Source organism: Amaranthus tricolor, chromosome 7 (assembly GCF_026212465.1).
Source record: "Amaranthus tricolor cultivar Red isolate AtriRed21 chromosome 7, ASM2621246v1, whole genome shotgun sequence".
Classification (NCBI taxonomy): Eukaryota; Viridiplantae; Streptophyta; class Magnoliopsida; order Caryophyllales; family Amaranthaceae; genus Amaranthus; species Amaranthus tricolor.
The window spans coordinates 14,725,631-14,743,409 of NC_080053.1; the positions used below are offsets into that span (position 1 = coordinate 14,725,631).

A 17,779-nucleotide genomic window follows, 5' to 3' on the forward strand; every position below is an offset into this window, starting at 1 on the left:
GTGCTTTTGAAGATTTGATTAGAACAATTGTAATTACTTTCTTATATTTATGATTGTGCTATCAACGTTTTTCTGAAAATCAATGTGGGTCTTTAAAATTCAATTGTAATAACTCTTTAACAATAAATTACTTAGAGTTCTTTGTCTCTCTCTCAATAGTAGAATTTAGTTATCTCCTTTATGTGCTCCTTAATGTGTATTTATAGTCCATAATTGTGCATGTAAAAACATTTCTTCTGTTATATCATCAATCCACAAATTTCCTTTTCATGTCATTGTTGTTCTCATCGACATGTCAAGTCCTCATTTACATTGGTTAATTTTCCTTTACTTTATATGACGCTCTTTGCTTCTTCTATTAACACGTGTCCCACTAACTTGTAATAATCTTCAACAATGGATAAGTGTCTTCCAATCGCACGTGATCTTCCCATGCAATAATACTCCTAATGCACGTTCAATGCTTCTCCAATCCTCCCAGATAAATGCTGTCAGATCTCCCTCTAGTATTATTAATTTCTCCCAGATTAACCTTAATTTAATCTTTTCAGATAGCTTTCAACCAAAATTACTTGTGACTAGTATTTTACATATACAGGATCTAATTTACTCGTGTTGAAAGTGTACCAATTGCTTGAGTAGATCTTAACCTAAACATAGACTCATAAGGTCTAAAGATATTTGGATAACATCAGATTCAACAAGTATGAAGGGTTATTAGAATCTGAAAAATATATTCTAAATGAATTTACTAGGGGTTTAAAATTAAAGGATGTACACTTGATAAAATTAGTTTTAACATTATACTCAAACCTAGACCTAATTAGTTTTGTTCGTGCATAATTATGAAATTGCTTACACAACCCCTCATTATGACGATGGTGGAAATGCCATGACGTACAATTGGGATTGTTTCCATTTTTAACTCTATATATTGCTCATTATTAAAGGTACTTGCTAATTTTAGTGCATACATTGGTTAATAATATAACTTATAAGCACATTTGAGTCATGCATATAACAAAACCCAATAGAAATATTGTGAACAAACGGCCATAAAGAAAGAGTGACTCAATTATGTTCTATACCAATCAAATACAAACTTCCTCTCTTGTAATCCAAGCTTGCTGACAAATATCTTTGAATTCCATTCAACCTTTATCCAAACAAGCCAACCTCTTAAGTCTTAATTTTCTTGGTTTTTTGGGATTTATACTAAGCGGAGAAAAAGAGTTTGGTGAGAATTAAATTTATGGTTTTATAATTATTAAAAGGGAAATTTCACATGGTAGCATCGAACTTTTATGAAACGCCATTAATTGCACTTTTGTAAGATTTTTCCACTTGGTAGCATCCAGTTTATGCCTTATCTAATGGCCGTAGTATTTTCCGTTAAATTCTTGTCAATTTCCATTTAGTTCATTATTTTGATGTTTTCACCCTTATTAAGTGTTGGTTGTCGTTTTTATAATTTTTCTAAAATCATTTGTATGCTCTTAAATGTTTAATTCACCATTTTGACATTTAATCCACCGTTTAATTCATCAACGCTCTTAAATGTTTAGGGCAAATAATAAAGACAACAACCAACACTTAATTAGGGTGGAAACGTCAACAGACAACACTTAAATGGAAATTGACAAGAATTTAACGGAAAATGCTACGGCAGTTAGATAAGGCATAAATTGAATGCTACCATGTGGAAATATCTTACAAAAATGATACCACTAGCAATTCATGAAAGTTCGATACTACTATATGGAATTTGTCTGATCTTATTAAAAAATTGAGACTTGTTATCTAATTGAAATAACATTCGAAAAAATGCAGCATTTGCTAGACTAATGAATGAAACGCCTAAAACTAACTTCCCAAACAACATTTATTGTTATAATCATCAATAATAATAAACACAACAAATTGTTTTCCATAATGAGTCATTGTCATCATCTTAGATATATGTTCAATCTATACCTATTTAATTATATTATATGTAACCCGAACTTTATTCTAAAATTTTAAGAAAAAATTATTAGAAATATTGGCTTCCATCTAAATTTGACACAACTGAAAATGATTAGGTCAAATACAACTATAATCCAAATAACCCATTTGACCATTTTTCTAATCTTCAATATTTTGAGTTTCATATTAATTTTTTTTCAAGCCACATATTAATTTTTTTTGTTCCACATCATGATATTAGTAAAATTTATTTTTATATTTAAAGTCAATATTTCCGTATTAAATGTTATATAAATTTATATTTTTCCATTATTATTAAAAACTATTTAAAATGTATATATGGTTTTTGTTTGTTCAGTTAATCAACCTAGCTAAACAATACATTCAAACATAAAATAACCGACCAAGATAAAGAAGTCCTACTTTATATTCCCTCTGTTTTTTTTAAGTTCTTCGACCTTACTATAACGGGTAGTTTTATAAGTTCTTCCACTTTAGAATACTTTCTATTTTTAGAAAGTTTTTATCTCACTTTTACCCCTTAAAACCCCCATTTTTTTTAATGTACCCCTTTTCTTTTATTTATAATTATTTTCTCTCTCATACTTTCAATACAATCATTACTTCACACTATTATTTAATTAAAATAATACCCACTACATCCAAAGATTCTCTTTTTCTTAATATCTGTAATAAACCCAAAATAAAAGAAGTTAAAAGAACGGAGAGAGTAATTAATTAGCTAAATAAACAAGATATGTTACAAGGTTGACTCAACCCATTGTTTAAACATATTTGTAGTTAGATCTCATATTTCAATATCATAGCCATTTGAGTTGGGTTTCCGAAGCCATTATAAAATATTATAAATCATGAAAAACTATTAAAAAAAATTTTTTTTTTTAAAAAAAAGGCTAACAGTAGTCCTTCTATTTATTTTCTATTTCCAGTAACAATGATAGTCAATTTCTAGAATTCTTATAATTCAAATTTTGGGTCAGGTGGAGTATATATAGTCATATAATTGGTATTGGTGGAAAAATTAGAAGGCATGTTTAAGAAAACCCGTGACTTGTGAGGTTGGTTTGGAGTTTTACTTAGCCACAACGTCGTGACCAAAATAACAAAAAAAGCTTTAAAGATTAGATGCTTATTAATTAATGCCAAATGCGTACTACTATTTGTTTGTTCTTACAAGATCAGATACTTTCTCTTTTAAGTTTAAACTTCTCCATTTGTAATCTAGTGTTTCTGTCTTTTATGCTCTTACCTTCCATTACTTATTCCCAGTTCCCATAAATAGTTTGCTTTGTCAAATCTTTAAAACATATGAAAATGGCTGTGCGAATATCATTTTGGTTATTATTGGTGTGTGTATTAGTAATGTTCATTAATGGAACATCCCAACAACAACAAGAAGGAAGTTTAGTTAAATATGATGGAAGATCTCTTATTATTGGTGGGGAAAGGAAGATACTCTTCTCAGGTTCCATACATTATTCTCGAAGCACTCCTCAAGTAAATATTCTCTCTTCATTTTTTTTAATTTTAATTAATACTCATAATTCTACTCTCGTTATTTTGATATTTGCTTAAAATTCTACTTTCCTATTTCTATATGTATTTCTTGTTGGGATGAGTTATCCCACATCGATAAATTGAAAATGGTGTGCACGCTTTATAAGCTATTAGAGACCTTCTTCCCATTGCCATATGGTTTTGAGATGGTATATATCTCCTTGGCTTATCAACTGTGTGCACTTGTGTCCCCCGTTAATATGCTGACATTCACAATAAGTCCAGCCTAATTTAATACTTTCCTATTTGTATATGTATTTCTCAGTTGATATCTTGTGATTCAAATATTATTAGGACCAACAAATTCAAGAAAACAAGGAAGTAATAATTAATTGATGTATTTCAACACTACTTTTTATTACTCCCTCCTATTCATAAATCATAGTGTGACTTTATTTTATATATTCTACTTAATATACTTATTTAATTCTTAATATATATATATATAATTATGTTTAATTAAAAATTATAAAAATTTGATATTAATAAATTTTATATTAAAATGAACCAAACAAAATTTTATATGACTATGTTTATAATTTAAGAATGATAGATGAATAATAAAATAATTTAAGAATGATAGATGAATAATAAAATACAATCTAAGATGAATAGAGGAAGTATAATTTGTTCAGTTAGTATATACTCATAAAAATTTATGCTGTTAATAGTAATTTTAGTTGAGTGGTAAATTTCTTACTAGTTGAAGACAATGGTGCATGTATTTTGTATTCCATCTTGAAAATTGCAAGAAAATAATGTCAATTAGGATGTAATGAGAGTGGAGTATTATATAAATATATTGAAAATCATATTTGTATTAAATTAATGAAAAAACTTGGACGACAAAACAATTTTATATGACTAAAGCAAGGAAAACAATTTTTAGACCATTACGAAATCTTTTTTTAAGTTCAAGAAAATGCCAAATTTTGAGTGGTTGAAAAGCTCAATTACACCGCTCATGATTTTAAAAAATCATGTCATAATTCTTTTGTAAAAAAGCCATGCATCTTTTTTTATAACTCTAAACATGTGTGATATATGTGACATGTTCCTTAATTGTTACTTTCTCAAACCACAAGTAGCATAACACTTGGTATTTTGTTTACTTTGGGAAACTTTTCATAATTTTTCAAGTTAATTTTTAAATATTCCCACCAATTTACTAATATTTTAACGTATAGATCAATAATAAAATATAAATTAAGAGTAAAATATGAATAATGTTCAAAAAGCAAATGTTATATTACTATTAAATTGGAAGGAACATTAAATTATAAAATGAAAAAATAAAAATTTATAATTTTTTTCGCTATAGAAAGACACTCATATTGTAGTATTTTATTATAAAAAGTTATTTTTTCTCTCTTAAATTTAATTTTAAAATTCAATCCATTCTCAAAATTCATTTTCTCTAAAATAAAAGAAATTCATCCAATATGTCAAGAAAATAATAATATAGAAGCTAAGTATAAATATATATTGGAGTAGGGAATGGAAATATTTTTAGGAAAAAGAGAACTTAAGATGGAGTATAGTGAAAAGTCGAAGAACTAAAGTTAATAGTGAGAGAATTTTTTGGACCCTGAGTGAGATTAGATTTGTTTGATCCCACCCAAAATTGACAAAATATCATAATAAAATAGTGGGTTAAACTCGAAAATTTTGACCAATAACTAAAAATAAATTAACTGGAATATATCGAAAAAGTAGATAGAGTTTGATTGAAACTCCAATCGATCGTTTTGACCTATTTTTAATTTTACATCATTATTTTAAGGGCACATTACCATTTTCAAGTTTCACGTCTTCATTGTTATGCAAGTGAGATAGATATATTTATTTTGATCATTAAGTGGTAATTAAAAATATTATAAAATGCAAAGTTTTGTGGTTTTTTTAACCGATTGAAATTGGTGACAATCTAAAGTTATTTTGAAAAAAATACGCATGAATATGATAACAGTCAATTAAATTTGAATGAGTTAATAAGATAGTTAAGTGTAGGAAAAATATATAAATGTGAAGCCTAAATATTATTTAAATGCCTTATTAAAATTCGTGGTTGCTGAGATGTTTTTCCATGCCTACATCCTATCCTAATTAACATATTTTTTTAATAATATCTGATTTATTATTAGAGAGTCATATGACATTTATATCGGAGATAAAAATTAATAACTCTATAACAACATTAACCAAATATAATTCAAAATTACGATCGTTGTGTATGAGATCTGAAAAATCGAAATATCCTCTTCACATCGCTGTTTGATACAGCCTTCAACGAGGAGGTCTTTCGATCTGTTGTAGTTCAGAGATAGAATTGAATTTGATGGTTGCCGAGATGTTTTTCCATCGCTACATCCTTAGCATATATTTTTTTTTGAGTAATACCTTATTCATTATTAAAAAGTCATACGATATCTATATCAGAGATAAAAATTAACAATTACATAACAACTTTAACCAAATATAACTCAAAATTAACAAATCTACGATCGTTGTGTATGAGATCTAACAATTTTGAATATCCACTTCCACATCGTTGTTTGATACAGCCTTCTATGAGGAGGTCATTCAATCTATTGTAGTCTTGAGATTGAATTGAATTTGATGTTGTTGATGATAATTGCAATTTTGGTGTATGTTGTATTATCACATTAGTTTCTATCGACAAATCAACTAGAAACCAAAATTCATAATCCCAAACTCTCACATGGAGAGGGATCAAACCTAATATATGAATAGAATCAACCCAGTGAATGGGTAGAACAACTTTTATGTAGAGAGAGAGGAACTATTTATTCAAATTATATTCAAAAAGCTTAAAACGGAGAAATTAGAGGTTTATCATCAACTGAAAGGTTGATAATGACCTCAAACTAGGTATAGAGTTTAGGATTTTTTTAGAGAGAAAAGAGAAAAAAAAAAAAAAAGAGTGCTAATAAGCTTTCCTAATTAGCATATAGTGAAATTTAGAATGAAACTCGTTGAATTTCATGTACTCTTTTATATCACTCCATTTACTCCACTTTTTATTTTAATATGTCTAATAGGTTTTCACTATTTTTATTTGTGGATATTACTCCAGTATTTTTAAAATATATATGCTTCCTTATTTGTGCGTCTTTAAAAAATTTTAAATCGATTATTTCAAAACATGATTTACACCATGAATTGAAATTAAATAATCACATCATCTCATTATAGTTTTATCAGAATACACCTTAAGTTTATTTGTAATTTTTGTTGAGCCAAGCCCCAAATCACACCTTTATGGAGGTGAGTTTGATCACCTCGTTGCTTACTCAATGGCTTGCACTATTGAGAATGATGATGAGCATGAATTGAAGCATAGAGTGATTCGTTTTGAATCACTTGATGAAGTGAGTGTTGGGGATAATTTGAGGTGGCTTGAACAAGACAAAGGGAAGCTCAATGAAGGGCCTAAGTCGTGCCTTGAACGAGGCACACCAAGAGTATCAAAGCTGCTCAAGCGAGCAACAACACATGAAGTCAGTAGGTGCAGGAAGACACTCGCTCGACCACCCGAGTAAGCTAGTTCAACCGAGCGAGCAACAGGCCACGAAAATAGAAACATTTTGTTTTGTATACGATTTTGTGGGATCTTTTGTGGGTTTGTCCTAAGGCTCCCAAATATGTCATGGTACTATATAAGGGGTCTTAGGAGTTCATTAGGGATTAAGAGAGAGCTTAATACTAAGAGTTAACTAGGGTTTTAGCCAAGAGAGTTCACTCCACATGCATTAGGGCATTTGAGACAGATTGACATAAAAAGTTCAATCTTTGCTTTGAGAGGTTGTTCTTTGCTTTGTAAGGTTCCATATTCCATTGTTTGATGGAAAAAAGAATTTTTCGGTATGAAGGAGCACCGTAGAGGACTTGTTGGTGCAACAAGGGATTGATGATGCTTTTGAGAAGAGAAAGCCCACAACAATGGATGAAGGAAAATGGGTGGCCATGAAGAAGAAGGCGGTGAGCACTATTAGGCTTGCCATTGCATCTGAAATCAAGTACAACTACTTGACGGAGATCGACCCCGGTGTGTTGTTGGAGAAACTTCAAGCGGTGTATGCATCTAAGTCTCTCACCAACAAATGTTGCTTGATATGGGAGTTGTATCAACTCATGAAGGAGGATGATACAAGTATGCAAGATCATATCAACATATTCAATCAATTGATGTGCCCAATTGTTGAATGTCGATGAGAAGCTTTCCGATAAAGAGAAAGTGCTATTACTCTTGGCTTCACTTCCTAAGAGCTATAAGAATATAGTTCAAACTTTACTCCTTGGGAGAGAATCTATCACACTCGATCAAGCATTGGCGGCGTTGAGGAAGATAGATCCTTGACAGAGGTCTTGATAATGGTTGTTTTCACTTCAATTTGTTGATGTCTAAATAGCTTTTAAATTTAATTATCTACAAAATAGCAATTGAATCATTATAAAGGTTTAGTTTGTGCAACTATTACATTATACTCCCTCTGTAACTTAAAAAGTTCTCATTTGCCATTTTAAGTTGTTTCATTTGTTGTTCACATCAAACACTTTCTATTGATATCACAAATTTTGACAAGAATTACTTTATTCATCTTCATTTTAATGTTTTTATAATGCTTATGGTTCTTATATATCTTCTACTAACTTCATTTAAATATTTTAATATTCTTTATGATCCCCACATGTTTCCCACTAACTTTATAAAAATATTTTTTTATTAGTTATGGTCCCCATATTTTTTTTACAATCTTTTCTTAAATATTTTTTTATTGTTTATGGTACTCACTTTTCTTCCATCAAATTTATTATTTAATTAAATAATATATTCACTATCTAAATATTTTATTTTTCTTAATTTTTATGAACATTCCTTATTAGAATTTCTTAGGAAACGGAGGGAGTACTTTGTAAGAGATCAATTATTACAAAAAATGATCATGTATGACAACGAATATATTTAGGTATTTCAGCTATAGGGGTCAATTCTCAAGGAAAGGTTGGGGCCTTTGTGCTTGTCAATTATATAAGAAAGGAATTTGGTTGCAAGACTGATCCATGGTGACATGTGATATATGATTGATAACTATAAGTTTAAGAAACTTACAATTGAGAGAGACAAGGCGCAGGGTAGGACCCAACGTGACTACATAGTACTCGAGGTAAAATTAAGAGTCCGTGTAATATAGATTCTTGATCGAAAAAGTCTTTTATGGACTTGGTCTACACTATTTTAGTGTACACCAACCTTAAAAGACATTAAATTAGTTAGTATTTTTACTTGATAAGTACAATCAAATATAATCCCGGGAGAATACTCTTACGACCCGTTTGGTACATGGTATTAGAGGGCGGTAATGGTAATAAAACTAAGTAATAAAAAATTTTGTTGTTTGGATGCCTTCAATGGTAATGGATGGTAATAAAAAAAGGTAATGAAATTACCAAAAAGGGCCATTTTTATTACCATCAAACAACCTGGTATTAGGCTGTAATGGTAATAAAGTATTACTGTGGTAATAAAATAAGGTAATGTTGTTTCGAGCTGAAGAAAAAAATAATGAAGAAAAAAAAGGTAATGTATGTAATTATCCAAAAAAATATTATTATTAAAAAAGAATCATTAGATAGAATAATTTACTAGATAGAATAATTTAGATACAATAATGCTTTTTAGATACAAATATACAATAATGAAACTAAGAGTCATTACTATTTTTTATTACTAACAACCAAATGCAATCAATGGAATATTATTTTCCATTACCATTCTTTAGTCATACACACCAAACAAAAAAATCTTCATTACCAATTCTCATATCCATTCCTTTATTACTATTGCCATTACAACATTTCATTCCCATTACTTCATTACCATCAACCAAACGGGCCATTAGAGTATATAACATATGAGTCTCAAGTCTCAACCATTAGTTTAAGCTTTTGGTTGAGTTGGTTTCTTGATATAGAATCAAAGTCAACTGTTTCTGATCAATTGGAAACAAAAAAAATTGGTCTTTCGTAAAAAACATCTTGGGGGTTAGAAAAGAATGGCGTCCCTGTTAAATTAAAAAAAGCCTCAAATGTGAGGAGAAGCGTTGGAAGATAACTCACATGTGATCCCATATCAAAGAATTAGGAAGAGATTTACTAACATATACTTGATGAGCTAGCATGAAATCTCTTTGGGTTTGTGTGCAGTCAACTATTCTCTCGAGTGGGTCTTATGTACAAGCCTAAATTTATCAAATATTCTCTATTATTAGAATGCTACATACTAAAATAGTATAAACCAAGTAATATAGGGTTTATAAAATGATTGAAAAAAGCAAATGATCAAGAGATTCAATACCTTGAACATTTGAGAAATGAAAATGTATATATCTTGTACTTTATGTGTAAGCCTTCCTAATCACAAATCATGTGTACAATGTTATTGTCCATTTAATTGTATCATTAGTTATTAAATAAGCTTTGTAAAACTAACCATTATCAAACAACAAAAGCAATCTGGTGGCTTGTGTGATAATCTTTTGGAGTATTGTTTAGATGTGGCCATCATTAATAGCCAAGGCCAAAGATGGCGGACTGGATGTAATTCAAACATATGTGTTTTGGAACCTCCATGAGCCACAGCCGGGTCAGGTATGCACGCTCTTTTAGCCTGTTTTCATGTTAACTTACGGCGTATCTGATTGTATTCTCTATCCTTCTAGTATTAATACATTTTTTTTTGTGTTTTATGCAGTACGACTTTACTGGGAGGTATGATTTAGTCAAGTTCATCAAGGAAGTTCAAGCACAAGGGTTGTATATTTGCCTTAGGATCGGTCCCTACATCGAAAGTGAATGGACTTATGGGTGCGTAATGTGTATCATTATTTTTCGTATTATTATTATTATTCAATTCTATCCAACAACAGATGCATTGTTATGAATTGTGATGTTACAGGGGTTTCCCGTTTTGGCTGCATGACATCCCCGGCATTTCATACAGAACGGATAACGAACCATTCAAAGTACTTCTGCTGTTTCTTGATTTGAGTTCTTCTGACATACTTCTATTATTTAGTGTTGCTTATGATTGCTGTTCCTATTTCTCTTTGTAGTTTTATATGCAAAATTTTACCACAAAAATAGTCAATCTCATGAAATCAGAGAGTTTATATGCTTCACAAGGAGGCCCTATAATATTGTCACAGGTAAGGCAATATGAAAAATTAGCATAACTCATGATTCGTTTTTCAAGTCCGTTGTTAAACAACAAAATTTATAACTTCAAATCAGATCGAAAATGAATACCAAAACGTTGAACCAGCTTTTGGTAGCAAAGGATATTCTTATGTACGATGGGCTGCTAGTATGGCTGTCGGACTTCAGACTGGTGTTCCGTGGGTGATGTGCAAGCAAACTGACGCTCCTGATTCTGTGGTATGTTCACTCCTATACATTCTTCTCATTCACAAACAAACAAGAGAATACAATTGTCTAATGATAAGCTTATACGAACAGATTAATACATGCAATGGGATGCGATGTGGGGAAAGTTTCGCTGGGCCAAACTCTCCGAATAAACCATCAATGTGGACAGAAAACTGGACTTCTTTGTAAGTCTGAATTGATCCATTATCAACAATAGACGATTTATGAAAAAAATTTTTTGTGATTAATCATATTTTCCCTAGACAGTTTCCAAGTCTTTGGTGGGAAGCCATACATAAGATCTGCAGAAGATATTGCATTTCATGTTTCACTTTTCATTGCAAAAACTAGTGGATGTTATGTGAACTACTACATGGTACTTATTCTGTTTGATATAATTTCAAGTCTAACTTCAATTTTCAGCTTATGTATACTTTTAGAACTTTGTGATGGTATTTTCTCTGATTTTCTAAGATGGACTGTAGTACCATGGAGGAACGAATTTCGGGCATACAGCCTCTGCTTATGTTACAACCAGCTACTATGATGAAGCACCACTTGATGAGTATGGTGAGTTCATGAATAACATCTGAAATCTGAACTAGGTTTGAGTAAACTATCACCTATGTATGAAATAAAACAACTTATATAAGTTATTTTTTCACTGTTCAACGACTAGGTCTTATAAGGCAACCTAAATGGGGACACCTTAGGGAGCTGCATACTGTGATTAAAGCTTGCTCCAAAACCTTGCTGAATGGAAATAAGTCCAACTTTTCCCTTGGCCAACTTCAGACGGTATTAAGTGATCTCATCTTAATCAATTATTAGAGAAAATTTGTTTATAGTATTGACGTATTACTATTTCAATCATGGGCACTTTTTTTTATTTGAACTTAAGGATGATATTTGCTACTAGGGGCCAATCAGAAATAACCTCTTTGTTATCAGTAGCAAGGTAAGGTTGCATACATCCAACCCCAAACCCTACTCTAAATGGGAGGCAATGAACGACATTGGGGTAATAAAATGTCGTTATCGTAAGGGTAAGGTTGCGCATATCTGACCCCCAATTCCTGACTAGATAGGAGCCGGTTAATGGCATAGGTGTAATGGAATGCCGTTATACTAATCTAATCAATGAATGCTGATTGTTCTTGTAATAATCAGGCATATGTTTTCCAAGAAGACAGTGGAGGTTGTGTTGCCTTTCTTGTAAACAATGATACGAAAGCCATTGCAAATATTGAGTTCCGGAACAGATCATATCAACTTCCTCCTAAATCAATTAGTATCCTTCCAGACTGTTCGAGTATCACTTTCAACACAGCTAAGGTAACTGTTCTATTCGACTAAACTAACCCCTAAAATTACCGAGTAGTTACAAGTATAAATGTACAATCTTTTTAAGCTCGAGTTATCTCTCATTTCGCAGTTAACAACAGAGATTGGAAAACGAAATGTAAGAACAGTACAAGTATTGAGCTCAACTACCAGCTGGGAAGTATTTGATGAGCAGACAGTAAAATTTTCAGATACCTCTTTGCAAGCAGATGCTTTACTAGAGCATATGAATGTAACAAAAGAGACATCTGATTATCTTTGGTACACTGTCAGGTAAATTAATCTAACACCCTCAAAATATGTCGAATTTTTTAAAACACCTTTAATGAAAAACACTAGCCAAAACCTACTCATGGGAGTGTTACCGCCACATCTATTCCTAATAAAATAAATGTAAGGCTTAACGACTAAAAAATAATTTAATAACTTTAAATCCAACAAAAGGTCTTACAACATAAGAAAAGACTGAAACGCAATCTATGTCAATATAAAATTTAAACAACTTAAGGTAAAATTTCAACTGAAATACGACTCTAATAAAAGCTATGTTTCTAGGTGATCCTCACTCCACAATTCCTACGTAATCAATAACCTGCAACATAAGAATGCATAAAAAAACAAGAGAAAAACTCCTCACTCCACAATTCCCACGCAATCAATAACCTGCAACATAAGAATGCAAGAAAAACAAGGGAAAAAATCCCAAAATCAGAAAATTGAGTAATTCCAACTTCATCCCATATAACGATTAAGTTTGAAAATGATTTAAGAAAATAAAATATAATCAAATTGAAAATAATTTTAGAAAATAATATATAGCTGAGTTTAAAAAAAACAATTTGTGAAAACAATATATATAATATCACATAAACCAATTTCTCAATTTGATATTTAATAATGACAAAAACATAATCAATTTTTAATTTGAGGGAACGAGAACGCCAGTAGGCCGAGGCTTTACCCCTATACCTACTTCATCAAGAGGTCGTCACCCCAAATAATTCAAGGCCAACAAAAGTAGTCTCAGAGAACCCTAGTGTGCACACCCCTTTTATTTGGATCACAACAAATAGAAGGAAGACCAAATATCGTATCAAGTATCAGAAATAATAATACTTGTCGGCAGCTATACTAACCAAATAGAACAACCTATTCAGCACCCTTATACTTGGATCGCAACAAATGTAAGAGCTTCATTTCCCTCGTGTTACACTTTACGTGATTTAATATATTTTAATAATTAGTCGCATGCACACAAACATATAATCAAACATACATTATACATTTTATTTTATGATCATAGGTTTTCCCAAAAAAATATATCTCAAGAATATTCAATTGCAATATTAATATCATAATATTTTTCTCCCAAATTCAATCGCATTTAAAATTATTATTTAAATAATAATATAACTTTCATCAAAATAATAATATTATAGGTATTTCTCTTTTAAATTAAACTGTATTTAATTTCGTTATCAAAATAATAATATAAATTTTATCAAAATAGTAATTATAAATTCAAATTTGACAAAAATAATAGTACATATAATTTGAGAATATATAAAACATAATATCATACAAAATAATGTCATATAAAATCATGCATTCTATTTAAACATATTAATTATCACTTAGTACATAATATTAATGAGATAGTCCTAATTAGATGGACATTGAGAATTACCTTGTTACGCGATTCTAGACAAACGTACACTCCTAATAATCTTTGTCTACGAATTCGCTGTCTACACGATAAAATAATATATCTCAAATTAATACCCCGATCAACCCAATCGAAATAAATAAATTAAAAGACTCTCTATTTATATTTTATAATTTATTTAATATGATGAATTTTAAAATGTAGTTAAAATTTTAAAGATTAGTAGTAATAGTTTTAAAAGAAAATTTTAAATAATAAAAGGATTATAAAAAAAGAAAAAATATATAAAGGTGCTTTAGAAAACGTAGAAAATTTGGTACTGGTTACCAATACCCACGAAAAGAAACAGGGGAAAGAAGGGAGAGGAGGAGAAAGGGAGAGAGAGAAAGAGGGAGAAGCAAGAAGGTGTCGGCCGGGGGTGGCTCCGGTAGCCGCCGTCGCACGCCGGTGGTATCCCGGTGACCGCCGTTTCGCCGGAAAACTAACGTCAGAAATACTTTTTTTTTTTTCATTTTTCAAATAAAAGATGAGTGTTTTTCAATTAATAGCATAAATTTTTTTGGGTTTTGAATAAAAAAAATTTCTAACAAATAGATGAAATTCATATCTTTAATATCAAAATCTTGTCTTTTCTTGATTAAATTTTAAGTAATTGGAAGATGGAGGAAGTAGTTTGTAGGAGAAAAGGAAGTGTGAGTAATAATGTGAATGAATTAAGGGTAATTTATAGTGAATAAATAAGATTAGTTATAAGATTTAGAGGGAGAAGTGGGAAGTTATTTATTAATGGGGAGTTATTTTTTATTTTTTTATTTTTTTATTTTTAAATTTCTGAAATTTGTTTTTGTAGATTTATTATTACTATTTTATTTATTATTATTATTATTATTATTATTATTATTATTATTTAAAAAAAACGGATGCTACAATTAATTTTGCATCGGAGTACTAAAACTTTTCGATAATGTTTAGTGTCTGATATTCAAGCTTGTCAATTTTCCGAGTTGGTATTGCAGGTTGGAAGTCAATTCTTTTTGCAGCAAACCTGTAATTCATGTAAAGTCTTTTGCACACGCTGCTCATGCTTTTGTCAATGGCATTTATGCTGGTATGTTAATAGTAGTTCAAATTAGTTATGCAGTGTATAATATCAGTATACTTACCGGTTCCGTTCCCTAACTTATCACCTAAACAGGTGGTGCACATGGAAATCACGATGTCAAGAGTTTCTTACTCGAAACCCCAATTACGTTAGACAGTGGAGTGAATGATGTATCTATACTGAGTGATATGGTTGGATTACCGGTATATATTCATGACATAACTTTCAAGTTCACACCATTGTTTGATATTGTTTTCGTTTTTAATCAAAATTCGTGTTGTTCTTAAATTTCGTATTCAAGGATTCTGGTCCATTTCTCGAGCAGAGGTTTACTGGACTAAGCGAAGTAAATGTAAGATGCGAAGAAAATGATATCTACGATTTAGCAGTCAATAATACTTGGGGATACAAGGTTGATTCTACTTAACTTTATTTTCTAGTCATTGACATATTAATTTCCGCATAATTTATAAAATACTATTATAATGTAACCTTCAGGTTGGATTAATGGGAGAAGATTTACAAATCTATAAAGAAGAAAATCTTGAGAAAGTTGTTTGGACTGGATTTGACCCTTCTGTTAAAAAGCCCATCACTTGGTATAAGGTAAGCATTAGTTATATGCTAATATGGAGTTAAAAAAAATTTTAATTGTGCTATTATGGTAAATAGTTTGATGATTCTTTTCAGATGAAATTTGATGCGCCAGAAGGTGATGATCCGGTAGCTTTAGACCTAAGAACAATGGGCAAAGGTGAAGCTTGGATCAATGGACAAAGTATTGGTCGTTATTGGGCATCCATGCTAACCTACCAGGGAAAACCTTCACAGACATTGTAAGTAGCTTTTAGCACATTGTCTTTCCCTCACACGACCATTTGTTAGTAAGCCGAAATTTCATAGGCCATTAAATTCGATACAGCCTACAGTTTCAGTTTGAAAAGCTTCGAATTCAGTCGTGCAGGCTGATGAATTCTATTGAAAACGTGTTGTATCGAGTGAAAATTACTGTAGTTTACTGAAATTATGCATGTTTTCTTCCATAGGTACCACATTCCTCGATCGTTCCTTAAAGAGACAGAAAATCTTTTGGTTGTGTTGGATGAAATTGGTGGAGATCCCCTACAAATTTCTGTGAACACCATTTCCTGGACAACAAGCAAAAGCAAAAAAACATGTTCAAAACATGACAAGCAAGATTAAATACCTGATGCCCAGAAGGAATTCTTATTTGACAACAGGAAAACTTACATAATTAATTATGATTTGTCTATTCTTCATATTTACAGGTAGTTCATAAAATAATTTTTACCTTGTATAAAATGTCTTTCAGATTAACTCTAAATGTGAACATCATACCTATGATAGTTTTTTTTTTTTTTTTTTTCTTAAGTAGATTTGATTCAATTTGGGTCTTAATTCTGAAATACATGATTTGTTATACATGATCTGAAACTTGACGTCTCTAAGAAAGAACATAATTGGATCACCACATCACCATCATCATCGTCACCCCCGGCATATACAACTCATAGAGGATTTATGAATAAATCAAGTAAGTCAGTGAATCAATCAACTAGCTTTGTACATGTGCACAAATCACTGCAGTAATATCTGTGTCTTTGTATAATAGATAGGAATGTTAGGGAGTTTTTCAGTTTGCAGCCTAGACCTGTCAGTGTAGATCAAGTTGGTTAACTTGCATTTAACACCTTCAGGCTTCATACAATCAAATCTACCCATTTTATATTTGGTAAGATCCAAAAGTGGGCCAGTGTCTGAAATGAATGGGTGATGAATCAGCTGTTAAGTTATGGGGACATGTCAGAAGATTTTGCTCCTTGATTTGAGTAAATCACCGCCCAACATCATGCGTGCCTTTTGTTTTCCTGGGGCCTCTAACTTTAATGACTATAGACAGTCTATACTACTTTTTCTATAATCCAGATGAAGATACTAACATATTTTTTTTATCTGAAAAAAAGAAAACAATTACACTGACTGATTAGTATCTGACTGACATTGTCTTATTTTAATTAAACTGCTTTTATTCCAGATAATCTACTGTTGCGATGTTGTAACTAAACTTAATTAATTTAATTGATACTTTAATCTATAAGATTCAGTGATTGATTTGGTGTCCATTTTTTGTTTACGGCATAAACTAAAATTATAGTTGTGGTACGATAATGCACTAGCGAATCTTAAACCGAAGTTATTATTTAAACAAAAAAGGACTGAAATTTGAATTTTTGTTTAAAAATTATGCTATTAACCACTAATTTACATAATTTTAGAGTACAGCCAGGGCAACATTTTGATTTATAATATGACCTAAGTTTTTTCAAGGTCAAAGCCCTATTTGGCCTATTAAAAATCCATCATGGGTAATAACAAAAGTGATATGTTCTTCATGCCATAAAAATTTAAAAATAAATCACAATCATGATAAATACCTTGAATTGACCTGTATTTTAGTTTTTACTCCTTAAAGTGTGAGTAATATCAGTTTTATAAATTTAAAAATTTTTACAATGTTGGGCACAGCCTTATTCAGAATTGTTGGGTTTATTTTGAAAACTGATATCAACTAGGCAAATGTGAAGACTTGACTTCAATTAAGCCAATTGCTGAGTGTAAGGTTTTCTATGATTGGTTGAATGCTTTTAATTGTT

At 30.6% G+C, this 17,779-nt stretch overlaps 1 protein-coding gene across 1 annotated transcript; it reads left to right on the forward strand.

Annotated features, from left to right (window-relative positions):
• The first annotated feature begins 3,148 nt into the window (after positions 1-3,148).
• Positions 3,149-16,549, forward strand: LOC130818076 (beta-galactosidase 6). Its single transcript, XM_057684110.1, has 18 exons — positions 3,149-3,483; positions 10,120-10,215; positions 10,319-10,431; positions 10,523-10,589; positions 10,680-10,772; positions 10,858-11,001; positions 11,083-11,177; positions 11,260-11,368; positions 11,478-11,562; positions 11,672-11,790; positions 12,163-12,327; positions 12,428-12,609; positions 15,019-15,110; positions 15,198-15,307; positions 15,406-15,516; positions 15,603-15,710; positions 15,795-15,940; positions 16,151-16,549. Exons 1-18 carry the CDS (start codon positions 3,295-3,297, stop codon positions 16,305-16,307), a joined length of 2,181 nt encoding a protein of 726 aa, XP_057540093.1. The 5' UTR covers positions 3,149-3,294; the 3' UTR covers positions 16,308-16,549.
• The last annotated feature ends 1,230 nt before the right edge of the window (positions 16,550-17,779 follow it).

Coding starts and splice junctions, on each gene's coding strand:
- LOC130818076 (XM_057684110.1), top strand. CDS start 3,295: ATGAAAATGGCTGTGCGAATATCATTTTGGTTATTATTGGTGTGTGTA. Junction 11,178..11,259: donor ACAGAAAACTGGACTTCTTT/GTAAGTCTGAAT, acceptor TTCCCTAGACAG/TTTCCAAGTCTTTGGTGGGA. Junction 11,563..11,671: donor AGCACCACTTGATGAGTATG/GTGAGTTCATGA, acceptor TTCAACGACTAG/GTCTTATAAGGCAACCTAAA.